General features: G+C 45.6%; 1 protein-coding gene across 2 annotated transcripts in view; it reads left to right on the top strand.

Annotated features, from left to right (window-relative positions):
• TNR (tenascin R) overlaps positions 1–26,292 on the top strand; it is a 353,800-nt gene that overhangs the window by 290,440 nt on the left and 37,068 nt on the right. For both annotated transcript variants that reach the window (XM_019500323.2, XM_059728327.1), the window contains exons 8-9: positions 5,165–5,434; positions 8,054–8,239. In XM_019500323.2, the coding sequence (XP_019355868.2) occupies positions 5,165–5,434; positions 8,054–8,239 (456 nt within the window). The remainder of the gene's footprint in view (positions 1–5,164; positions 5,435–8,053; positions 8,240–26,292) is intronic.

Genomic DNA, 26,292 nt, shown 5'->3' with positions numbered 1-26,292 from the left:
AAACATGACAACAACAGCCTCTCTTGCAGTGTTTTGTCACTATCAGACCAGCTCTGATGCCAGCAGCGAGGAAGCAGAGGAAAGGTTAAGTGAGCTCAAACAGAGATCAAGTGGAGTTCTGAGTGAAGGCTGAGCTCAGCTATTATTCTATCCAGTTAAAGTCTGCTTCTTCAATAATCTCCCCTTGGACATATTTCTGAGGTGAAAGGCTTAGTATTCCCAGCTCTCAAGAACTGCTCAAACAATGGCAATGTCCACACAAGGGACAGAGGAATAAGGTCCAGGTTCCCAAAGGTGCTCCTGCATGCCCTCAACTCCCATCCAGGGGCTGAGGTCAGGCTGTGAGTAGCAAAGTCAGGAACAAAACCTGAATTCCCTCATCACCATTTTTTTGTGCTAACTTCAAGCCCGTTGCTGCCCACATAAATTAGATTACCTTCTATGAGTGTACAGACTGAGGGCAAAGAAACCCTTTCTTTACTCAGGAAAATACAACACTGGGCAAAGTACATGCCTACCAAGTGTAGCATGTTCTGCCCTCACTCTGAATTTTTGCAAGCCAGCCAGAAGTCTCCCTCCATCCAGGCAATCTGCAAACAGAAACAGGCACTTAAAAAAGCTCTTGGAAGGTCATAAAGAGGCAATGTTCAAGAGAAGTTGTTAATTGGGGGTTTAGTGTTGTCAGGGACTGCCAGGCTCCTAGGAGCCTTTCTTTATCTTAAAAGCTCAATATAATAAAGCGGTCTTTGCAGTGCGAGTGGGAAGGTCTTCCGAACTTTACAGAATCGTTCATCTTGTTCTAGCTTTTAGTCTGCTTGATCTCAGCACACACAAACACAAATTCTTCCCTACTGTTTTGCTGCTATGTTTAGCAGCTACTTGCATGTGGTGGCTTAACAGAGCCATCTATTGGCCATGCCCCAACGTTTCCTTTCCCCAGGATAAGAAAGCTGCTTCAGACTTGATAATTTCAGTTCGTGGGGGATTGTTTAAACAAGGTTGGTAGAAATCACAGCTTGTCAGTCCAGAAGGAATCCTTGTGATCATCTAGCCTAGTGGGGGCCACCCTTTTTGGCAGGCCTGCCATAAATTAAGCCTGCACCCTCCCCAAGTGCCACTCTGATTCCTTTCCTCTGCTTTCTGCTTCCTGCCCTGACCTATCATGTGCCACATGGAGAAGCTGCCCGTGCCACTTATGACATGCATGCTGCAGACTGGTCACCCCTGATCTAGTGTAACCTGCATTCAGCAAGTCACTGAATATCATTCTGACACCTGCATCTACTCAGCACCTTGTGGTTCCTTATAATTACAAGCTGCCAAAAGATGGGTTCAGGCTTTTAAATTTTGGCTCCCACTGTTCCCATGTCCAAGGGTTAGATCTAGAGGTTTGGCTTGGCCTATTCTGCCTTGAGGGACTGGCCATAAAGTGTGACACTAAATTCTTCTGAAGTCCAAGGGTGTTAGAATATAGAGGCTTGGGTCAAGTCCATTTTCTTTGCAAGCCTTGCTGTTCACTTAAGGTTCACTGGGGTTTGCACCCCTCAGCTTGGCTTTGAATTTCCAGTTGAAATACACCCAAAATCTCTGCTCCACACTTAGCAGAGCCATCCAGGATTGGTCTGGCTTGAGGCAATAGAAGAACTTTGCAGGAATTCTACTCTAAGCCACGCAGTAGTCTAGGCTCAAAAACCTTGGGTGACCCTGGCTAATATAGCCAAAACCAGGGAACTTTGCCAGTATGGTTTAAAACTTTCTCTACTGAAATTTTACACAGTTCTTGTTGCAAGGAATTCAGCACATTCTGGATAGCCTGCTGGATTGACTGGGCTATATTAATACTGGCATGCAAAACCTTTACACAGAGACTGGGATTCTCAGAGGACCATAGGGACATTAAGGGGTCAAACAGCATTGAATTTCACTGGGATATATAAGCACCTAACTCCCTTTAGCATTTTGAAAAGCTAAGTGAAATGGTGCAAAAGCAGCATTTTGTTCAGTTACAACAGCAGTTTTCATGTTCAAAAAGCTCTCAGGGGCTTTTTTTTAAACTACTAATAACTCTTTCTACCTGAGCAGAAAGCCATGCAAGGGGGGTTTTTTTGGTGTTTTTTTTTGTTTGTTTTGGGTTTTTTTGTGGGAGGGGGAGGCTGCTTTATATTTATGTCCTTTGATTTATATACCTGGATCAATCAGAAAAGAATCTGTACAACTCCATGCTTGGGAGGGTGAGGAAGAAACAGTATTATACAGACATCCTCATTAAACTCAATGAAACATCCCTTCAACCATGTAGCACAGAGAAAAGAAATAGAATAATGTAATAAGGCCAGTGCACACCAAGCACAATAGAGTTTGGATTGAAATGTGATTTGTATTGTTGCTGTTCCTCATATCCCTCCTTTTTCTCCAGTTTTCAATATTTGGAGCTCAGTTCTGCAGTGCACTACCCCTGGTATAGTCATTTACGTAAGTGCCAAAGAAAGAGAGCCCAAACCATTCTGATCTGGTAACATTCCATGCTCACTTTGCACTGGTATAAGTGACTGGACAAGGCATGGGGTATACGGGGGTGGGGGGGTGAAATCTGGTCATTGGTCTCTGATGCCAGAACCTAGGAACAGGATCACTCAACTGCCCCATCCCTCCACTCTACTAACATCTCCCTTGCTCCCACAAATATCCCTGATTTCTGCACTCACTCAAAAATACCCAAGTCTTTCATACATCCTCTCTTCCGCCATTCCTCCTTGATCTTCCATCCAGAGACAAAGCTATAAATTTTGGCACCCTGAGAAAAACTTCAATGCAAGGAGAGGGGAGGGTGAGTATTCCTTTGTCAAATCTGGAGCAACCCTCAACCCCAACAGCCATAGGAACCAAGCTGGAGAAGCTCTGCACCACCCAGATGTAGGAGATGGATGCTAGAACAAAGTAGGAGCAGCTCTGAACCAACCACCTGATCCTAGAACCTGAGCTGGATCAGCCCCATGCTGCCTGGCCACAGAAGGGTCTTACCTGCCTCAGTCACTCCATCTCACCTTGGACATCTGCACATTTAGTGCCTATTACTTGATGACATTTATGACACATAGAAAATGCATTTTAAATATATCTTTTTTTTATATGCACTGAGTGAATCTTGACTTACAATGTCAACTTATTTATTACTAGTTGGTTAATATAATTTATGCTATCACTAGTCAAAGAAAACCCACACAATAAAAAGCTGGATAATAGGCCTTAGACCCCCAGATAGAAAATAAGTCTCAGAATTGGCTGCTTAGCAGACACTGAATGTTAATGTTGCTATGGTACATGAGCAATAACCAAGTGTTTGGCTGTTGTCTACCATTACAATGCTTAGGGCTATGAAAAGGTTATACTCCAAATGGCATTGACCCAGAATTTGAACCAAAACTTCTCAGAAAAGTACTGCTTTCTTAAGAATATTTTTCATGTCTATGCAGTCCACAATTCTGAGTTCCTTCTAAGGGAAAAAGCAAAAGGGTCAAAATGGTCAGGTGGAACTCAAACATCAACAGAGAGCAGTGGAGATCCCAAGATGCAAATCATTTTTCATACAATTTTCAGACTAGCTATTCCAGGCTCAAGAGACTTTGTAAAGGGCAGCTGGAGTATTGTAACTGATGGCTGTTTTCTTGACAACGCAAGCTGTTTTCTCATCTCCTTTCCATGTTTAAAATATACTAGAAATCCACAGGTTATAAGAAACTGGCTAACTGGTAGGTCTCCAAATGCACCTGTAAACAAAGAATCATCATTAAAACCAATGTGTTTCTAGTGAAGTTCCTAAAAAATCAGTTCTTCAACCTTAATCAGTGACCTGTAAGAAAATATAAATTCACCACTTTCAAAAAAATGTACAGGTGCCACAAAAACTGGGGAAGTAGTAAATAATACAGAGGAAGCAGCACTGATATATATCAATCTGAATTGCTTTGTAAACTACACACAAGCAAACAGTATGTGTTTTTAAGTGACCAAATTTAAGGAAAGAGAATGTAGACTACAGTTACAGCATAGCTGATTTTATCCTAGGGAGCAGTGGCAGAAAAACACTTGTGAAGGTTCACAGAAGATACTCAGCTAGACATGAGTTGCAGTACAACTCTAGGGTCAACTCTAGAAAAAAATGCAATCTTTGGAAGTATAAATATGAGACGGTTGAGGAGGAGATATAAGTTATTTCCTCAGTATTTTGCACTGGTGTATAACTGCAGAAAAGAAATGTGATAATAAGAACTAATTCAGGAATGTTATAAAGGGGAACAGATTATAGAGGAACACAAACTATGTGATCTCAATGGCCTCTTCCAGCCTTTCAACTGATTTATTTCTCAAGCGGGTGTTACTTTAGTAGCATTAATGGTGTATTACTCTTCCTAGAGTATAGACATTTTGGTCCAAACTGCCAAATTGCTTTTGGCTGCTGGCATTTTCTGAAGGCTCAGTTAAAAATTTCTTAAAGCCACCCAGTTCTCAGAAAGTGCTAGGCACCCACTCTTTGAAAAATTAAACCACTTGAAGGGGCCTGAAATTGAGCACCCAGAAACTGAAGCACCTAAAATCATCAGTAATTTTTGATAATGTGTGTTTTATGTTATTTTGTCATGGATAAAAATCCAACCCAAAGGCATTTTATTTAGGCAGCACATTAGCCTAATGAATGACTAGGTTATGCCTCTTTCTTTAAAGAGCTGTAATGATTCATGTTTTCCTTTTGGTTTAGTCCCACTATACATGGACTTTGGCTTATGGGTGGACAGTTCCCATAAGAATCCTATGCTTTGTGTATCTATCTGGACCAAACTCAAAAATTTATTCAGATCCACCCACCATTTAACTTAGAAATACAGGACTGGAGGGGAGCTTCTGAGTGCAGTCCCCATAATGCTTCTTGTAACATCTTATTACTTGGCAGCCAGGAGCAACTCATCTAAACAGTCTTGGATCACAACTCTTGTTTGTTCTTTTCCCACTTTGTTTGCCCAGTTATTGAGTTGAAACATGCAATTGGCTTCTTCAAAGACAAGAGGTATCAAATCTACCCACTCTTGTTCCAGGGCTGGATCCCCTGTAATTGATGTTTTGCCTTGATGTTTAATTCCCCTAACGAACATGTCTGTTTGGTGTTCAGTAATTGATGGGCCAACCCAGATCATGGTGCGAGACGTCTCAGACACGGTGGCCTTTGTGGAGTGGACCCCACCACGAGCCAAAGTAGACTACATCCTGCTGAAGTATGGCTTGGTGAATGGGGAAGGGGGAAAGACCACCTTCCGCCTGCAGCCTCCTCTTAGCCAATATTCAATGCAAGCCCTGCGGCCTGGCTCACAGTACGAAGTCTCCATAAGTGCTGTACGAGGGACTAATGAGAGTGATCCAGCTGTCACCCACTTCGCAACAGGTATGTTAATGATGCTTATAAATCTGTTGCTTGAGTCTGTTCCACAGCCAAGGACTAACATGGCAAGCTGGTCAGCTTGCTGGAAGACTGACTAACAGATGTACTAAGGATACACAGACTAAAACATGTCCTCCAAAAGGGCAGTTCTCTTTCTGACTGAGTGAGCAAACAAGCTAAATCTCTGCCTGACAGAATCAGCCACACCCAACTGGTTGCTGCCTGATGGACTGCCATGCTAACTAGGCAACTGTCTTGAAAAATGATGGACTGCCTGACAAACAAGCAGACATTGAAATTTAAGTCCCCTTTGGCCACTTGTGGAGAGAAGAGAGCGTTCCTTCCCACAGGATCATGCTGACTCCTTCTCTACTTGGTCCATGACCAAAGCTAGGCAGGAGAAGGTGACACCTTACTCCTCCTCTGCCACCTGCTGTGTATTTGCCCCTGAAAAAAATTCCTGACCTCCAGGAGACCCCATCTTATGAGAACCTGTCTGCTGTGCTGTGATTCACTGCCTCCTTGTGTGACCTCTCATTCTGTATGACTTCAGGGTAAATTTTTCTCAGGTGAAGGATTTTTCCACTATGGCAGATCTGTACAATATCTCTGTTTGAAAGCTTTTGTCTACAGCACAAACCCATCTATAAGTATTTTGCAGGATTTACCATCTGTCTATCTATTCTGTCTATCTGTCTTAACTGCAATGTGTATTTCCTAAGTGAAAAAAATAATTCCAGGTCTGTAGTGTAATACAGTAATTTAGATTCTCATCCATATTATGTGTACTTGGACTGAAGTCAATGGGGCTGTTGCATCAAGGCAATAGTTTGTAACCCAGAGACATCAGTTTGGTACAAGATAGGGCTGGATGATCCTTCCACGGGTGTGTGCTCTAACCTTTGATCCAAATCAGAAACTTTCCAGAATTCAGGTGAGTTCAAACCTAAGTTTGTATGCCACTCACATTACAGCATAAACATGCCTCACAAAGGACTGGGTTTAGGACAAGTATCACAGGAAGGGCTAGCCTCTACAAAAGCTTCCAAAATCATTTAGATCTTCAATTTAGTTTGAAACTTTGGCCAAAAGTGTCAAGGAACAGGGGGCCAAAAGTTAGCCTCCAAAGTCTATATAGGTTTCATAGACATTAGGGCTGGAAGGGACCTCGGAAGATCATCGAGTCCAGCCCCCATATGTAGCAACTTAAATCAGTAGCCTGATTTTCTATTGAGTCTACTCAGCATTTTGTTGCCAAGCAATTAGGAACCAAACTTTAGGTTTGCTTTTATTGAAAAATGTTATTCCTCTCTGTCCCTATACAAATTAAATAGATTAGATGGATGTGTTGCCTGAGACAGTCTGCAGTCAAGCAGCTGAAAACAACACAGTTAAAAATGTTATCTTATTTTTATATCTTATAAGAATACTCTAACTGGTCGGTAAAACTTTAATTAATAGTAAGCCTGTGGATAGCTAACAGGTTTAATTTACCGTGCCATAAAGGAGGAGGGAGACAGCACATTTCAGTGCTGTTTTATGGTTTATAAATTACCCTTCATGTATATTACCAGTAGATACTAGGGCTTCTATGACAATAATCATAGTATGTGTACTGTTTATATTTATAGTGAGCTGTACAGGTGTATTGATTTGCTGAGTCTGCCTTTCCTTGTTTTATTTCTATAAGAGCTTATAATAAAAAAAACCATAAAAGAAAATTGGCTAGTAGTTATACCCTACATACAACAACCCAGCATATAAAATGGCCAAATCCTGTCCTTAGTTAGATTTATGGGAGCCCATTGTTTCCAGTGGGTTTATATACTATGTAAACGAGAGGCAAATTTTGCTAACATTTATAGAAATATATAAGCAGTGCTAAACCACGGTGCAATCAAGATACACTGTAGGAGTCTGTAAATCAGCATGAGATCTTGTACTTAAGTCAGTTAAGAAGAACTCAGGAGTTTTTTGCTGTGCCCACTGACCCCTTTTCTGATCATTCCATGCTTCAGTTTACCCATTTTTAAAATGGGAATAATTATTATTCCTTACCTTAGTGGGGTGCAGAGGAAGTTCAGTGTCAGTGCAATTTAACGGAAGGGGTAATTTAACAGTCTTTGAAATAACTTATCAAGGGAATTAATTATCCACCATGGTGGGGAATTCTCCATCATTTGATATCTTTAAATCAAGGCTGTGTCATTTAAGAGAGATGTGCTAATGCTCTCACAAGTTATTGGGTTTCATCTAGGTCTTACTGGATGGAGTTCTACCACCTGTGTTGTGCAGATGGTCAAAGATGATGATTATAATGGTCCTATCTGGCCTTCAAATCTGTGAGTTACCACAGATGCTCAGATACCACAGTGATGGGGATCATATAAGCATCATGTCAGACAGACACTTCAGTAAGTGCAACTGCACCCAAAATGTGCATGTTGCTTGCTAGTCAGAGAACAGTTCCAGCAGCATCTGAGGTAGTTCAATACCATAGTCTCACAATAGCACAACTCAGATTCCTTACTGATGGGCAACAGTTTGTTTAACCAAGTATCTCACATTAAGAGGGGACAAGCCCAGGAAGTGAAACCACATTTGCTTTCTTACATTCTACAGAGATTGATGCTCCCAAGAACCTCCGTGTTGGGTTTCGGACATCAACCAGCCTGGAACTCGAGTGGGATAACAGTGAGGCCGAGGTGCAGAACTACAAGGTGGTGTACAGCACACTGGCAGGCGAGCAGTACCACGAGGTGCTGGTGCCACGGAAGTCAGGGCCAACAACCAAGACCACACTCATTGGTGAGTCCTTCCTCCACTGCTACAAATGTGGGCTAGGATCCAGAGTTACACCAGGCAACCTCTTCTCCTCCAAATGCCAAGTCAAATAGGGAGGTCAGCAAGTAAGCACAGAAGAATTCAAAGCCAGTGCAACATACAGCTTTGTCCACTGCCATCTCCATGTACTTACACTGCTTCCAGACAACTTGGGCAGCTACTTCACATCAACTTGGTTTCACATAGGTGTGGTGCCATTGACTTCAGTGGAATGTCCTGCTTGAGGCTGTTGCAAATGTGAGAAAAATCAGGCTCCCTTACACTTTCACTTATTCCCAATTATCTCTATTTGTACAGTCAGGACTAACTGAATGTCACTGCTTCTCTTTTTCTAGTGTAATTGACTGCCTCAGCTAAAGCTGTGTAATGTGTGTTGGCCAAACTGAAACATCTGAAAATCAAACCAATTCATTCCAGGTCAACCGCAAACAAAAAATGTACATTTTTCAGTGCATTTTTAAAAAAAATGTTCCTAGTCCAACAAAAAGTTTTATATGACTCAAGCTGAACTATTTTCTTAAAGAAGTCAGACACTTTAAATGCTTCTAAAATAAAATTAGAGGAATGAGGACTTAGGCACCCTTTACAAAATGGAGGAGTGGGAGCTTGTGCCTACCTTGTGCCCTACAACTTATCAGTTAGGCACTCACCAGGGAGGTAAGGGATCCTAATAGTAGCCTTCCTCTCTGTCTCTCCTGGAACAGAAAATTGAACTTGAGTGTCCCATCTCCCAGGCAAATGCCTAAACCACTGGGTATTCTGGGGTTAGTTTCCCTGTATCTATCTTCTTGAAGCTATTCCAGACAGTATAACTAATTAAATATCCTCTGGAACTAGAACAGGAACCCAACTATGTTCCCTCTCAGGTGTCTAACCATCAAGACTAGAAAAATGTATGCCTACATTCATGATATAGTGCAGTATATACCCAAATTAGCTAATGTGCCAGGAGCAGTCTAGCTGTGGCAATAATTTCCCATAATGGCTAATTTACCTTCTTTCTTAGCAGTGTCAATGAGCCTGCATGGAGCTTCTTGCTTTTTTAGTTATACTGCTTCTGGTACCCAAACTAGCTTGGGTATCAAGGGTATCATTACCCTTTCTTTCTGGCCCAAAGAATCAATTCTGTCAGAGTAGAACAGTTTTAATGGTGTGTCAGAGAAACTTTCCTGTTAAGAGCATATAGCCCAGGGTTAAGGCAGTCACCTGAGAAATGGGAGACACCAGCTGAAGTCTCTGTCCCACACCAGCAAAGAGAGTGTTTGACCCTGGCTCTCTCATCTTCTAGGTGAGTCCCACAACTGGAATCTTTTGTAAGTGGCCAAAATTGATAGGTCACTATCACCACCTTCATTTTCTGAATGACACCTAAATCCTATCATCAAAAAGCCAAATTTTCTGTTTCAGAAATGCCAAGACGAACCATTTTAACATGTCCAATTTTTTTTCACTGAAACTGTTTATTGAATTTTAAAATAGTTCTAGCTGTTCTACTGCTGCATTGTTTGGAGAATAAATGATTCACAAAAAAGTTTCAACAAGCTGTAATCCAGTTCTGGATTTAGGTTTAAGCTACTTAAAATACAGTTTAGGGCCTCACAATATGAGGGGCCTCTAAATAAGAAAAAAACTGACTCAATATCAAGTTTTATAATAATCAGCTGGTAAATAAAGGAGATGCAGGAAAATTATTCTCTAAATATGGACATTTTCATTCTGACAAAAATATAGATACCTGGGATTATTTTTATCATATGGGGCCTCTTAAAATAGACATAGTTTAGGGCCTCAGCATGTCATAATCTGGTACTGCTGTAATCTCATCTAGATCTTCTGCAGCACACAAAATCACATACTTCTCTTACCTTGCTGGAATCTCTTATGTTAACTGCAGTTGGGCATTTGCCTCCCTGGATCTCCCATGTATTTGTGGCATCTAGTTCCATAGTATATGAGGGATATCTGGGGTGGAAGAAGGAGGTGGGGAGTTGGGGTCAGATTATGGTAGATTGGAAAACCACAAACCTAACAGAAGAGGAACATAACACAAGACAGACAGCAAGGTCCAAAACTAATTAAAGCAGTGAGGTCAATATCGTATATGTGAAAAATAAAGTATTAGACTTGATTTTGTTATGCATTTCATAATGGTGAATACCTGAAGAAGCAGAATTTGAGTAGAGGGAGTTGACCCAGACTCACAAAATAAGGGTCTGCTTCTGCTCACTTGCAGTCTTTCTGCAGAAACATTACTAGATAAGGGAAAAAAGGTTATTGGTAAATATTGTAAATGAGCCAAATTCTAACCTCAGTTATGCTGATGTACATTTAGTGTTACTCTTGTCAATGTGAACATGACTCAGATAGAGTTACCCTGGATTTACCCTAACATAATCAGGGATATCATCTATTACTAAAACTGCAGTCATAGCACTGTGAGTTACCAAGTAAAACCAATTAACACAAATACAGTAAAAGGTGACCCCCCAGATAGATAGCTGGATTTGTATACACAGAAAGACTGAAAAAGGCTTGTTGAAGCACCTGAGAAGGCCATTTGAGCCAGCTAGCTAGTTTTCTTTAAGCCTTCTAGACCAGGCAAAAGCCACTGAAAACTAGACTGGAGCAAGTAGTAGAATTAGATATACTCAAAAAATAACTCCAGTTCTTTCTCCTTCATTTATCTACCTGGTCTATTTAGAGTATAAGTTCTTTGAGGAAGGAACAATCTCCTATATGTGCCAGTGCAGCAACCTACACAATAGCGCACTGGTCTTGGTTAGTGCCCCTATGTGCCGCTGCAACACAATTATTCATAATAACCGCCCCGTACGAGAGGGTGAGTCTGAATGAAGGGACGAGAGTGAGTCTGATACCTATGATACAGGGGCAGACAATTATAGAAGCAAGCCCCAATACTGTATTTCTGAAAAGATTAAAATGGCCATGACTTGAAAACCTAGACATGCCAAATCAATGGCAAAGCTGCCATTGTCTTCAGTGAGGAAAGGATCTCTTTGCAGAGCTATGTGGTTTGCCTAGGTGCTTTACAAACTCTTTATTTGAGTTCTCCCCATTGTTGCTATGAGGAGTCTATTCTGTATGAGAAAAGGAAAGTTGTCAAAGTCACATGGGCCACAAATTCCACAGGTATTTAGGACCTGAAATCAATGAGTGCCTTTTCATGGACTTCAGTAGGCTTTGAATGGTCATGAAAAGGTCACTCAGTAGGCCATAAGGTCATTGTTGACTACTGGCATAGTCAACATGTTCAGCTGGAAGGAAGAGAATACAAGGCCAAGAATACCTTGGAACCCCTATAGTGAGGCAGTATACAATTCCACAGGAACACTTGAGGGTGCAACCTCTTGTCACCACCAGCACCGCACCAATTTGGTTTGCACCTTTCTGGTCTTGCAGATTACATCAGCTTCTGAAGTCTAGAGGCAGCTTTAATTTCTTGTTCTCCTTAAAAACATGCTTCTTTTTAGGAGATCACCTGGGAGTCCCCTTTCCCATGAATCGCCTCCTAGCTTTTCTAGTAGTGATGAGTCACAGCTGAAAAGATTAGAACTGTACTCAAATATCCCTTCAGACCCAAAGGAGTTCAAACCTGGGGCCTTGGATCAGGCCTCTCTATAGACTCTAGCTCTGCAGAAATTCCCTGATTAACATGTTCACCGTGTCTGTGATCACTTTCAGACAGCGTACAGGCCAGAATTAAGTGCTGTAGTCCAAGTCACTTATACAGTGTCAGGATAATTCCCCCTGGATCATATTAACAAAATATTCATAGATAGCTCTGTTCTCTAGCTCTCCTTATAATTATTCTTTTCTCCTTGATGTTTAGTTAATTTTCCATTATATGACTTAACTCCATGGATATAGAAGCTCAGCCAGTAAAACTGACTGAATTTTATATAATGCTTTCTTCCACCAGTGTCATCATCATTATCATCATCATCATACAATTGTACAGTTTCCAGCTCCCAAGGCAGTGCATAACAAAAACAAATATGCTATAATTACAGCACAGTAAAACACCACTCTGTTAAAACAGAAATCACTTAAACTTGACATAAAGGAGTCACTTTCCCCATCACTAAAATTTGGCAGCTGCTTTACAGCATAGCAACACTCCACTACAGTTTACGAATGGAAGTGAAGAAGAATAACTATCCAATTAAACTGTGGGAGGAATTTCAGTCTGCAGAAGGTAATTAACCAAAGCAGAATTTGAGCAGGTCTCCAGAGCTACTGCCCCTACTTATGCAATGAATTCCAGAAAATGGCTAATGATCACAACCCATCAGGACTTGAGTGTGATGTGTCATCCAACAGCTAGCACCTCCATCAGCTCAGATCTCCTATACATTGCTCATAGGCACTGTGTCCCCACTGACTCTGGAGGAATCATGGCATCCACGTAATATTAATATCACCTTCTCAGCATCTGAGGTTTCCCTGGAGATCTTCGAGCTGAGTAATGGCAGAGGCCAATGCTGTTTTTCTAACCCATTTGGAGGAACTGAAGTCAGAAACAAAAACAAGGGAGGAGGCAAACTGGCAATAAAGGCAAGGGAGGTGCCAAACTGGCAATAGACTGTCAGGAAGAGCTGAAGGCAGACATCAAAGGACTGAAGGAGAAATTCTCCCAGTGGTACAAGCCCCACATGTGTGGCCTGGTATTTGTGCCCCCAGGCAGGCACCTGGGCAATGGGAGGATTAGCCTGCATTTTCAAATAACATCCTGTTGCCCTGGTGCAGATTTTTACTATACCCAGCCTCCTCAATCCTCTCTTCCCCACCAATTTTGTGGGGGACACCAAAGGAGAAAATTGGTCACTGAGTTATAGAGCATGAGTGAGCACCCTGTGGGTGGTGAGGCATTAGGGCAGTCTCAAAAGAGCCACAATGCAGTTATTTAGATGCAGCTAGCTTGGAGGACCCCAATGGCAACCTCACAGGTCAGCCCCTACTTCCACACCAGGATCCAGATAATTGCACCCAGAAACTAGAGAAGGCAACACAATGTGGTTGTCATGGCTGGAAGACAAGAGCACCTTTATTTTCCCTTGGACTACAAGAGCATGGTTGAGCCTTAGATCACTGGAACCCAATCTCTGCTACTTCCATGATATTCCCCTGGGTTTGCACTACTTCGGGCATCCTTCTGTCCAGCTTACCCTTGCAGCCAGCTCTGTTCCTTAAGGATGAAGCTGGTGTCTCCCTCAATCTCATGTTCCCTGTGACTTTGTTTTCAGACTGGATTTTAACTACTGTCCACCTGCCATATCTAGACATTGATATGTTAGTGCCTTGCATGCCAAGTTGTCCAAAGATTTTACAGTCCAACTGATTTTGGGGGGAATTCCCAAGACATTTGTAAACTGTTGTGTGGAACAGCACTGCCACAAAGTGGCTTGTTTAAGGAAGTGCATCATTTTTACCATATATAACATTTAGTTAACGTTCAAAAAAGTGCCTTTTCCCAAAAAGCATTCATTATGGATACCTTGCAGTTGTCTCTGACAGCTGCCTGCTAGATTTGCTCAGCTCAAAACAGAAAATATGGCTTCTTACTTAATATCCCATACCTGGGATCTGAAAGGCAAGCTGCATTCACCCTTTCCAATACATCCTCCTCATAACCAAAGTTCTGTGAAGGGAACTTTGTTAACAATTCTGTGGATGATAAATGAGTCAAAAAATACACCAGCTCTTGGCACTATATGTTTATTAGTTTCCCAACAGCCCTCTCCTACAGCCAAAGTAACAGAAGTCTAAAGCCCGAGTCTCACCTGGTATAAACCTAGTCCCTTTAGAACAGCTCAGGACTTGGCCCAGAGATCACTGGAGTAGAAAGGATTGAATATTGCTTTTTCATTTGCCACTTCTCTCTTATGCAGAAAATAGGCAGAAAAGGTGCTGCATGCAGCTGATCAAAATATTTGCAGTGAAAGACTTGGTCTGAGCATTGGTCCTTTTTCCAAAATCAGGAATTTTTGTAACTTTTAAAATAAACTTTTCCAGAGTCTTTTCCCAGCCTTCTTCATGTTTTCTGATTCAGTTAATCATTTTTCCTGTTTCTCCCTCCCCTTCTTTCATTCTCTCTTCCCTCCTTTTTAATGTCAAAAGGGAGATTAAGGAGGAAGAAGAAAGGACAACTGAAACATTTCAGATAAATAAAAATCCTACAGCCAAAACAAAAATGTCTTCCAAGATTTTGCAGTTTTTCACCAGTTTCCCTTCCCCTTCATTTTCTGGACAGATCTAGGATTGAGGTTGGCATTGTGGAATTATTCTCCCTTTCTCCTCATGCACAATCACATACAGATCTTGCAGGATTCCCTATCCTGAAAGAAAGAAAGAAAGAAAAAAGGAAAGAGCAGAGGAAGAATGCTTCCCTCACTTCTGTTTAACATCTTGGGAAAGCAGCACCTAGATGCTGCACAGATTCAGTAGATGGTCTGTACTGAATCTCACAACTGTGCTTACAGAGAAGTATGAAACATGCTTCCTTTAATTCCATTGGCAAGGATGTTCTGCTCTAGAGGGGGATTTATTTTTAGTGTTTGTTTTGTCTATGTCTCTCCGCATGAAACTAGCTGTCGCTGTTGCTTGTCTCCTTGCAAAGATACAGCCTGCTGGCTGGGTCCCTAGTTTTCAAAGACATTGCATCATTTATGCATTCCCACTCTGTGACAGCTCTTAAGAGTTCAGAGTAATGTGAAATTTGGAGCCCTGGTGATGGCAAAGGTTCCAATTTGTTATAGCTCATTCCCTCTTCTTTTTTTAACTTTCACATGCCTCTATGTTTCCTGGTTCCTTCCAGAACTTGAAAAGACCAGTCTCCTATTTCTAATTTCCAGCATGATCAGTATCAGGAAGTATTGGAAATTTCACACAATGAGCAAGCTGGATTTTTAGGCCCAAATGGTTTGGAGAGTTCAGATAGCATGCAGATAACATCTGAAAGTTAGGGATGCTTATTCAAGTATTAGAACTTTTGCCACTGCTGGCCCTGGGATTGCACTGTCCTTTGTGTAGAAGATGGAGGGCAGGCTCTTACTTCTCACATAGTAGAGGTGGAGAGGGTAAAAAGGGTAAAGGATATCATGGGATCAGCACAGTGCTGAGGCAGGGGGAGGGGGTGAAGGGAGGCAGGGACAGGGGTGTAGCAAGAAAGTTCTGCACCCTGAGCGACAGTGATGGCAAAAGCAGTGGCCAGGCTGGCAGTGGCTCTATTTTTGTGTCCTGGTCATCCACTCCTCACAATGCTGCTCGGGAGTCTGTCATTATGTATAAGATTGGTGTTCTTGATACTGTAGGGTCAACAAATTGAGGAAAGGATTTGGCCACTTTTACAGGCATGGGTAAGGAATCCAGCAAGCACTGGGTTCCCATTTTCACATGCTTGCTGTGAGGGTCTGTTCATAGAGCAGAGCCAGTGGAGTGTACATACTTGACCACCTTTCACTAATCAGAAGCCATCTGACTAGCTGGTGGAAGATCAGCTGCTCAACTTCACTGTCCTTATCCCACTGAGCAAAGAATGAAAACTGGTCTCTCACGATTTGGGGTGCCAGCAGAAGGAATCTGGTCCCATAAGCAGAATCTGAATGAATGCCACATTTCATTTCAACTGATGTATTAAGAGCTCTGAATCCCTAGGACCAGAGGCCAGTAACATGAACAAAGTTATAAATTCACAGATTTATAGATGCTAGGGTCGGAAGGGACGTCAACTGATCATCGAGTCTGACCCCCTGCCTGGGCAGGAAAGAGTGCTGGGGTCAAATGACCCCAGTCAGATGCCTGTCCAGCCTTCTCTTAAAGACCCCCAAGGTAGGGGAGAGCACCACCTCCCTTGGAAGCCCATTCCAGATTTTGGCCACCTTCATCATGATAAAGTTTTTCCTGATGTCTAGCCTAAATCTGCTCTCTGTCAATTTGTGACCATTCTTCCTTGTTACCCCAATTTCAGTTTCAAACCCCAATTTTAATTTCAATTATCCCAAATGCAATTTTCCTGGCAATACTATGGGCACTATGCTCTCATTCTGGATCAGGGTTATTCTAGATAGCTAGACAGTGAGGCAGTGTCCTGTGAGTGCTAGAGGTCAGATTTCCAGAAGAGTTCCAGGCCATATTACCAGGTGCTCAGCACCTACTATCTGAGCCATATTTCCAAGACAGTATGGCAGCGGCTCTCACTGCAATAAGCTCTCACTTATTTGGGTACCTGAATGATTAATATTTGCCTTATTCTGTCACCTAGAGACTTCACACTTTCATCGTTTCTAAGGTCAGAAGGGACCTGAACAGATCATCAAGTCCGACCCCCTGCCCTGGGCAGGAATGAGTGCTGGGATCATAATACCGCAGCCAGATATCTATCCAACCTCCTTTTGAAGACCCCCAAGGTAGAGGAGAGCACCACCTCCGTTGGGAGCCCATTCCAGAGCCTGACAGCCCTAACCATAAAGTAATGCCTCCTGATATCAAGCCTGAACCTCCTCTCAATCAATTTGTGGCCATTATTCCTTGTTATCCCCAGTGGTACCTGGGGGAACAGAGCCTTACCTATTTTCCACTGGTCCCCCAGTGACTTTATAGATGGCCACCAGATCCCCTCTCCGCCTTCTCTTGTGGAGGCTGAATGGATTCAGGCCCTCTAGTCTACCTTCGTAGGGCCTGGCCTGCTGCCCCCTGATCATGCAAGTGGCCCTCCTCTGGACCATCTCAAGGTTAGCCACATCCCTCTTGAAGTGCGGCACCCAGAACTGGATGCAGTACTCCAACTGCAGCTGACCAGCTCCACATAGAGGAGAAGGACCACCACCCTGGACCTGCTTGTGATGCATCTGTAGCTGCACGACAAGGTGTGGTTAGTCTTACTGACCGCTTCCTTGCATTGGCGGCTTATGTCCATCCTGGACTCAACAATGACTCCAAGATCCCTTTCAGCCACTGTGTTGTTGAGAAGGGAGTTCCACAGCCTATAAGTACGTTGCTGGTTCCTTCTCCCTGGATGCAGCACCCTGCACTTGTCTGCATTGAATTCTTTCTGTTCTCATCTGCCCACCTCTGTAACCTGTCTAGATCTAGTTGGATTCTATCCCTCCCCTCCAGTGTGCCCACTTCTCCCAACATCTTTGTGTCGTCAGCAAATTTGGACAAAGTGCTTTCCACACCCATCTCCAAGTTACTGATAAAGATGTTGAATAGCACAGGCCCAAGGACCGAGCCCTGGGGAACTCCACTGCCCACATCCCTCCAGGTTGACAACAACCCATCCACTACCACTCTCTGGGTGTGACCATGGAACCAGTTTGCCACCCATTAGGGCTGTGCAAGTCTTCGGATCCCGCTTCGGATCCGGACCCACTTCAGATGCTTCGGCATCTGAAGCGGCACTTCCAGGTATAAGCGGGATACCAGTAATGGTGTCCAGAGTGGGTTGGGGGCATCCGAAGTGCTTTGGACCCACTTCGGATGCTTCAAACCTCCTTCGGCCATTTTGAGGGAATTAGAAGATGGAGGGGGTGTGGGGGAAGGACAGAGAGTGGGAGCAGGGGAGGGAGGGGGAGCAGGGGCACGGGGAAGACTGACGTCTGTAGGTAGCCAGTGAGAAGGATTTCTCCCTGGCTACCTTTCCAATGGCAGCATCTGTGGGGTGGGACTAAAAAAAGTATAAAAGCCCCAGTTTCCAGCCCTTCTGTGCCTTTTGCAGTTCATTCCCTGTCAGCAGCTGTATGAGAGAGGAACGCTACGACTGAGACCTTCCTGCTGCTTTTTCGTGTTATAAAGGAGTGGTTAGGATTTAGCTTAACTTAGCTATTCAGTTCAATTATTAGTAGTACTGCAATTCAATTTATTTCTTTGAATTATTTTTGTGGGAGCTTGTTTTGGAAACTGCAAAAAGACAGTTGTGTTTTCCCAGCCAGTGTTATCTATCACTGTGCAGGGAGGCACAGATTGCTTGCTTGCACACATGCACGCACACATGCATGCACATACACAGAGACCCAGAATATAGAAAAAAAATCACAGCAGAAGAAGACAGACAGATATTTACAGAAGAGCAAGACACAGATAATATATTGAGACACAGGAACACACACAAATAATTTCATTCACACCAAAAGATAGACAATATAGTGAGAGCCAGAAAGAAGACAGACAAATAATTTCATTCACAGCACAAGATAGACACAGATATTCACAGGAGAACAAGACAGACAGATATACAAAAGGATTCACACACATACAGAGACCTTTTGCAGCACAGGAAAGATCAATATGAAGCGTGCTGGAAAGACAGGTGCCAGGTCTTCTGGCAGAGGAGGAAGAGGGGGTAAGGAGAGAGCTAGAACTGCAAGCCCCTCCCCCACCCAATCCCAAACACAGATGCATTCTATTCCTGAGCAGCCAACACATCAGTGCTACCAGTGGAAGCCAGGCGGTGGGAGCAGTGTCTGCACCTGACGTCCCTGCACCTGCACCACCTCTGCTCAGTCCAGAAGTGGGCACCAGCAGTGGAATCACTGCCTCTTCCACCCCAATTTCAGCTCTCAGCGTGAGCCTCCCACTGCCAGAGGAGGAGCTGGAGCTGGAACCAGGGATGCTGAGCATGCTGGCTCAGGCACTTCTGGGGACTGAAGGGGAATCAGAGTTAGTGCTCTACACCCCTCACATTTCCCCTAGACCCAGGCCTCCTCCAGAAAGCAGCACCTCGGAGGAGGCTGAGATTGTGAAGGCAAGTGGCTCAGCTGAGGCAGTTCCTCCTGCTGTTCAGCCTCAGCCTGCTGAGAAGGGGAAAAAGGCAGGATCCTCGCCCTCAACCCAGAAGTGGGGGAGTAGTGTAGTGTGGGATCATCTTGAGGTGACAGATGATTCCAGGTTTGCCATCTGCCAGCACTGCCGAAGGCACATGAGCCATGGCAAGGATGTGAGACACTTCCCTACCACGGCCATGCTGCTGCATCTGAGGAGGCACCATCCTCTTGCCCTTCTTCCTGTTGCTCAGCCTGGCACCAGTGCAAGCGTGCCCAAAGGGAAGTCCCCCACTCGCTCCAAAGTCCCCTTACCCTGAAAGCAGAGGCAGGCCACCCTTGGACCAGTGGGGGAAAGGTGGACAGAAAGCGGGGGGGGGAGGTGTTCCCAAGGCACGCGAGATCACCCAGAGCATTGGAGAGATGCTTGCTCTGGATAGCCAGCCCTTCTCCCTAGTTGAGCAACCAGGGTTCAGGAGGTTCGTAGCACTTCTGGCCTCATTTTACAAAGTGCCCACATGCACCACCTTTAGCAGGGCGATGGTGCTCTCCCTGTATCAGGCATACAGGGAGTACTTGAGGGAGGAGCTGCTCAAGGCAGGGCCTCAGGTAGCCTTGCACTTCATCGCCGACATCTGGAGCAGCCGGGGTGGCGATCACACCTACCTCTCCCTCATGGGGCACTGGTGCAATCAGTCAGGCCATCGGTGAGCTCTACTGCAAGCTGAGGTGCTGGATGAGTCCCACACCGCAAGGGAGATCATGGGGGCCATGAACCACATGGTGCAGGGATGGCTCATTGGGCAGGCTGAGCTCACCCACAGGTTCATGGTCACCGACAATGAGGCCAATATAGTGAAGGCTGTCCATGATGCCAACGTTGCTGGCATCCACTGTGTGGCACACAGGCTGCACCTAATAGTAAGGGATGCCTTGGAGGAGGACAGGGCTGCCAGTGATGGCACCGCCACCAGTACTGCTACAAGCCAACTGATTTTGAAATTTCATAGATTTCATAGACATTCAGGCTGGAAGGGACCCCAGAGGATCATTGAGTCCAGCTCCCTGCCCCAGGGACAGGAAGTCAGCAGGGATCATAGAATCCCAGCAAGATAAGTATCCAAGTGTGTCTTGAAGGTGTTCAAAGTGGGTGCCTGAACTGCCTCCGGCAGCAGTCTATTCCAAACCTTGGTGGCTCGGATAGTAAAGAATTTCTTCCTCATGTCCAGCCTGAATTGTTCGCAGTAGAGTTTCTGACTGTTCCATCTTGTCATCCCTTGGGGCGCTCTGGTGAACAGATGTTCCCCCAGATCCTGATGAGCACCCCTGATAAACTTGTAGGTGGCCATCAGATCACCCCCGAGCCTACGCTTTTCCAGGCTGAAGAATCCCATGGCTCTCAGCCTCTCATCATAAGGTCTGTTTTCCTGACCTCTGATCATGTGCGTGGCTGTCCTCTGCACTTTCTCAAGCTTCTCCACATTCTTCTTTGAATGGTGGAGCCCAAAACTGGACACAGTACTCCAGCTGCGGCCTCACCAAGGCTGAGTACAATGGGAGAATGATGTCTTGGGATTTGCTTGAGAAGCATCTATGGATGCAAGCCAGCATTTTGCTCGCTGTACTAGCCGCAGCATCACATTGAAGGCTCATGTTCATCTTGTGGTCAATCATGACCCCCAAGTCCCTTTCATCTGTAGTGCTAGCCAGCGTAGCTCTGCCGAGCCTATAAGCATGCTGCAGGTTTTTCCTCCCAAGGTGAAGAACCTTGCATTTTTTGGTGTTGAACACCATCAGGTTCTCATCTGCCCATTTCATGAGCCTGTCAAGATCTGCCTGGATCACCCTCCTGTCCTCAGGTGTGGAAGCTTTACTCCAGAGTTTGGTGTTGTTGGCAAACTTGGCCAGTCCGCTTCTGACACCAATGTCCACATCACTGACGAAGATGTTAAACAGTATAGGCCCTAGGACAGAGCCTTAAGGGACCCCACTGGTGACCACGCACCAAGACAATTGGCTTCCATCAACCACCACCCTCTTGGTCCTACTCTGGAGCCAATTCCCAAGCCAGAGGAGCGTGGTGAGGTCAAGGCCACAGTTAGCCAATTATGCCAAGAGGTGATCATGGGATACCAGATTGAAGGCTTTTTTTAAATCCTTTTTTAAAATGCAAGAAGGTGGCAGGCTACTTCCACCGCAGCATCAAGGGGGGCAAGATGCTGTGTGAGAAACAGACAGCTCAGCATCCTGCAGCACAGAATCATGCAGGATGTGGAGACTCAGTGGAGCGCCACATACCTGATGCTCGAGAGGCTGGTGGAGTAACAGAAGGCCATCCATGAGATGGCCTTGCTTGGGGAGATAGGGATCAGCGCCCCCCTGGACAGAGCTGAGTGGGGTACCATTTCCCAGATGTTGGTGGTCCTCAAGCTGTTCTTCGAGGCCACCAAGACCCTTAGCACTGGCGATGCCCTCCTCAGCCAGGTGATCCCCCTAGTGAGCATGGCTTCACTGCTGGGGTCCAAATGCACCAGACCCCAGCCTTGGACAGGCAGCGCCGAGGCTTCAGTAGCTACCTATCTTGCTGAGGACACGGAGCCACTGGAATGTGACCCCTTGGCCTACTGGGCAAGCTGCAGCCAGATGTGGCGCGATCTGGCCACGGTTGCCCAGCAACACCTGTCCTGTCCACTGACCAGTGTTCCAAGTGAGAGGGTGTTCAGCATTGCTGGGGATGTTGTGACACCACACCGCACCTGCTTGGATGCTGGTTTGGTGGAGTAGCTGGCATTCCTAAAGATGAACCTGCTGCTGCTGGGGTTCCCCAAGCTCCACCTGCAGATGTACTGAGTGCCACCCTCCTCACTCCATCTGCACCAATTTCCTTTTCTGAGGTTTTGAAAAGCCAAGTAATGCCCTGCTTGCTCTCAGCTAGAGGGGGCACTAACTGCATCACCAGCCAGCTGGGGTAGAACATGTCTCTGCTGAGCTCATTCCCCTGCCAGGACAAACTTGGAGGTATGGGACTGGGGCCATGGGGAAGGAGGAGGCCCCAGGTCCTTGGCATGGCCACTAAAACTGCATCCTGCCAGGGTTGGGAGGCCTGGTGGGACTGCAGGCGGTGGGGCAGCCCCGTAAATGCCAAGATCAACAATCCCCTGGTGAAAGGCGGGGAGCAGGCCTGTGCAAGTCAGCAGCGATCCAATCCAGCTTCGGATCCAGCCTCTTCAGATGGCCATGATCTGATCTAGAGCTCCGGATCAGGTTTCCACCTCAATCTGGCCAAAGAGGCTCCAAAGCTTCAGAGCCTTCTCGGAGACCCGGCCCTAGGGTATAACGGGGAATCAATGAAATATCTATAATTTGTTGTTTCTTGTCCAATTTGGATGAAACTTGCAGAGATGGTAGCCTCTGCTGACAGCATGAAACCTGCCAAGTTTCAAGAATATCAGTTCAGGGGTTTGGGAGGAACTGTACCCCAAATTCATGAAAGCCAAACTCATGTCATGGCTGTGTCACACTACAGAGGGGTGAAAACTGCAGTGGTGGTAGCTCTTACTGAGGCCACAAAGTCTGCCAAGTTTCAAGGAGATCGGTGCAGGGATTTGGGGGAATTGCCCCTCAAGCTGCAGACAAGCAAAACTGGTGCCATGGGTGACACTGCGTGAGTTAAGGTGCAGCGGGGTGACAGCTGCAGGGATGGCAGCCCCTGCTGTGATGCCTGCCAGCTGTGGAGGAGATCGGTGCAGGGAGGTTCTGGGGCCCTGCACCCCTAGCTGCTGACAGACAAAACTCATGCCAAAACTGTCTCTGCTGACAGTTGATTGTCTGTATTGATTCTTTCCTCTCCTTAGCCTGGTTTTGTAGGTGCTAATTGATGGCAATTAACTGGCTACATTAGCTAGGTCCTGCCTATTGAGTAGGTCCCTGAGTGAATCATGATTGATTGATTGGTAACTGGTAACACAGTAGCTTAGCAGCCAGGCCTCCAGCAGTCTCTCCCCTCCCCGCCCCAAGACATAGACAGTCCCACAAGCAACCACGGCACGAGTTTTGCTTGTCCACAGCTTGAGGGGCAGTTTCCCCCCAAACCCCTACACCGATCTTCTTGAAACTTGGCAGGATTTGTGCCCTTGGTAAGAGCTACCAGCTCTGCAATTTTGACCCCCCTGTGTTGTAAAACATAAATGTGACAGGAGTTTTGCTTTCAAGAATTTGGGGTACAGTTGCCCCAAAACCCCTGCACTGATCTTCTTGAAACTTGGGAGACTTTGTGGCCTCAGTAAGAGCTACCAGTCCTGCAGTTTTCACCCCGCTACGTTGTAACGCCTAGATGTGACATGAGTTTTGCTTTCAAGAATTTGGGGTGCTGTTTCTCGCAAACCCCTACACCAATTTTCTTGTAACTTGGCAGGCTTCATCCTCTCTGTAGAGTCTACCATCTCTAAAAATGTCATCCAAATCAAACAAAAAACAACGAAGTTATAGATATTTTATTGTTTCCCCATTATACCCTATGGCCGGATCGCCAAGACGGCTCTGAACCGCTTCGGGAAGCCGAACGAGGCCAGCGTTTCAACCCAGACATGCTGCTTCAGACCCCAAAGCGTTCGCAGCTTCTCCGGATCTGAAGCTCTGTCTAAAGCCTTGCACAGCCCTAGCGGGTAGGAGGCGCCATAACCTCCAGCTAGCACAGGCACGCACAAAGTCCTGGCTGAGGAACACCCAGACCTGTCACATCTTTGACAGGCCTGACTCTTGCTGGTTGCAGTGCAGTTGTGAGGCTCCCAGTGAGCTCAGCTTAGCTGCCCGAGATGCCAGTCTTAGCGTTGAAAACCCCTTTGTCAGGCTGAGGAAGTACCTGCAATTGGTCCTGGATGGAAGGAATAGTAAAGAAGCCAGAGGCTGGCCTGGCCCACAATGCAGGCAAGAAAGCCAGTCAGTGAAAATGAAAATGGAGGCGCCAGAGGGGGAGGGACAGGCTGAGGTTGGGGGTAGGGGGAAAAGGGGATGTAGCAGCTCAGGTGAAAGTGCAGAAGTGCCTGGGGTCAGATGTCTGGCAGGTTGCAGTGTGCCAGAACTCCACTGTGTGTATATGGAGTCCATGAGTTTCTGTACCTACTACCTAGCAGGCTGATGAAGTGCAGTTCACAGTCCCAGCTCTGAAAAGTGGTTTCCATTGTAATTTGTTCCCTCTCAGGATCAGGCCTGAGAGACTGGAGGCAGAGTATTTTTTTGGTGAGGAATGTGCCCCCAGCGGTAGTTGGGTATTATTGTGTTTGACAGATTCTGGTGTGCAGTTTGTGGGGGCACTGGAGATAGCTGGCAGGTTTTGTGTTTTGAGCTGTAGGAAGTTGGTTTCAGTTCTGGTGATGAGGTTAGGTGCTTGTTTGAATGTACACAGTAACTCATGGACTCAATATACACAGTGGAGTTCTGGTACACCGCGACCGGCCAGACACCTGACACCCCAGGCACTTCTGCACTTTCATCTGTAATGCATAGACATGACAGGAGTTTTGCTTTCAGGGATTTGGGGTGCAGTTCTCCCCAAGCCCCTGCACTGATCTTGAAACTTGGCAGGCTTTGTGGCCTCACCAGGGGCTACTACCCCTGCAGTTTTCAGCCCCCTGTATTGTAACACATAGACATGACAGGAGCTTTGCTTTCAAGGATTTAGGGTGCAGTTCCCCCCAAACCCCTGCATCTATCTTCTTGAAACTTGGCAGGCTTTGTGGCCTCAGCAACAGCCCCCAGCCTTGCAGTTTTCAGCCCCCCTGTGGTGTAACACACAGCTGTGACATGAGTTTGGCTTTCAAGAATTTGGAGTACAGTTCCCTACAAACCCCTGCACCGATCTTCTTGAATGCTGGCAGGCTTCATGCTCTTAGCAGAGGCTACCACCCTGCAAGTTTCATCCAAATCATACAAAAACCAACAAAGTTATAGATCTTCCATTGATTCCCCATTATACCCTACGGGGTCAGATCTCCAAGGCTGCTCCAAAGCTTCAGAGCCGCTTCGGCCGGATCGAGGTGGAAACCTGGTCCGGAGCTCTGGATCGGATTGCGGCCATCCGAAGCGGTTGGATCCGAAGCTGGATTGGATCGCTGCCAGCTCGCACAGCCCTACCACCCATCTGGCTGTATAGGAATCAATGCTGCAGTCGCCTAGCTTTTTTATGAGAATTGAGTGAGAAACAGTGTTAAAGGCCTTCTTGAAGTCCAGGTAGACACCATCCACCTCAAAGCCTGCATCCAAGGACTTTGTGACCTGTTCGTAAAAGGAAACAAGGTTAGTCAAGCAGGATCTGCCCGTAATGAACCCGTGTTGGTTGCCCCTGAGCATCACCTCCCATGCTGGGCGCCCGCAGATGTGCTCCTTGATAATTTTCTCAAAGGTCTTCCCAAGGACCGAGGTGAGACTAACTGGCCTATAGTTACCCGGGTCCTCCTTTCTCCCCTTCTTGTAAATGGGAACCACATTGGCCCTTTTCCAGTCCTCTGGCACTTCCACTGAGAGCAAGACTTTTGTGCTCCCTAGACAAGTATTAGGAACAGTTCCCACCTTGAAGAGTTGACAAGGGAAATGGACAAGGCAGGCAAAGGACTGGGAAGGGAAACAGGCACAAGAAATGATGTGACTTGTTAAGCTGCCTACAAAATCAATGTTAAACCATACCCTTGGTCTCTAACTTCTAGTTCAATGCCTTGTCCTCAATGGGCTTGCCTATAGTGCCTCAGTGCCATGTCAATGGGTGTCACTGTGAAAGCATGCCCCACCCACATGTACTAGGTCATGGAGAAGAGGGGGCAGCATAGCCACCATACAATGACTCTGAGCACACACCAGTGACCATGCTCAAGGCAGAAAACCTAAGAGCAGCTCTAGGCTCAGATTCAGTGCTGCTGTGAAGTGGCTACATCACCTTGCAAAAGTTGGAGCAGCTGCAAGTGAACCTCCTAGGCACAGTATCAAGGGGTATAGGCATGTACTCAATCAAACTCCCTCTTCTGAAAATCTGGTCCTAGTAAAATGAGATAAGTGTTTTCAGGAAAAGCTCCTGAGCTTTTATGTACTACAAAATGAAGACAAAGTGGGAATGAGAGGCTGTCCATGGGCAAGGCCCCTACACCCTACACCATCACATTTTGGCAGTGCCACTTCAGCAGAAATGAGTTTCATTTACTTGATATTTTTATAGCTTTTTCTACCTTGATGGAGGAAATCAATTACATG

Source organism: Alligator mississippiensis, chromosome 5, assembly GCF_030867095.1.
Source record: "Alligator mississippiensis isolate rAllMis1 chromosome 5, rAllMis1, whole genome shotgun sequence".
In the NCBI taxonomy this organism is placed as follows: Eukaryota; Metazoa; Chordata; order Crocodylia; family Alligatoridae; genus Alligator; species Alligator mississippiensis.
Note: the sequence above shows the minus strand (reverse complement) of the source record. Positions and strands in the feature narration are given on the sequence as shown.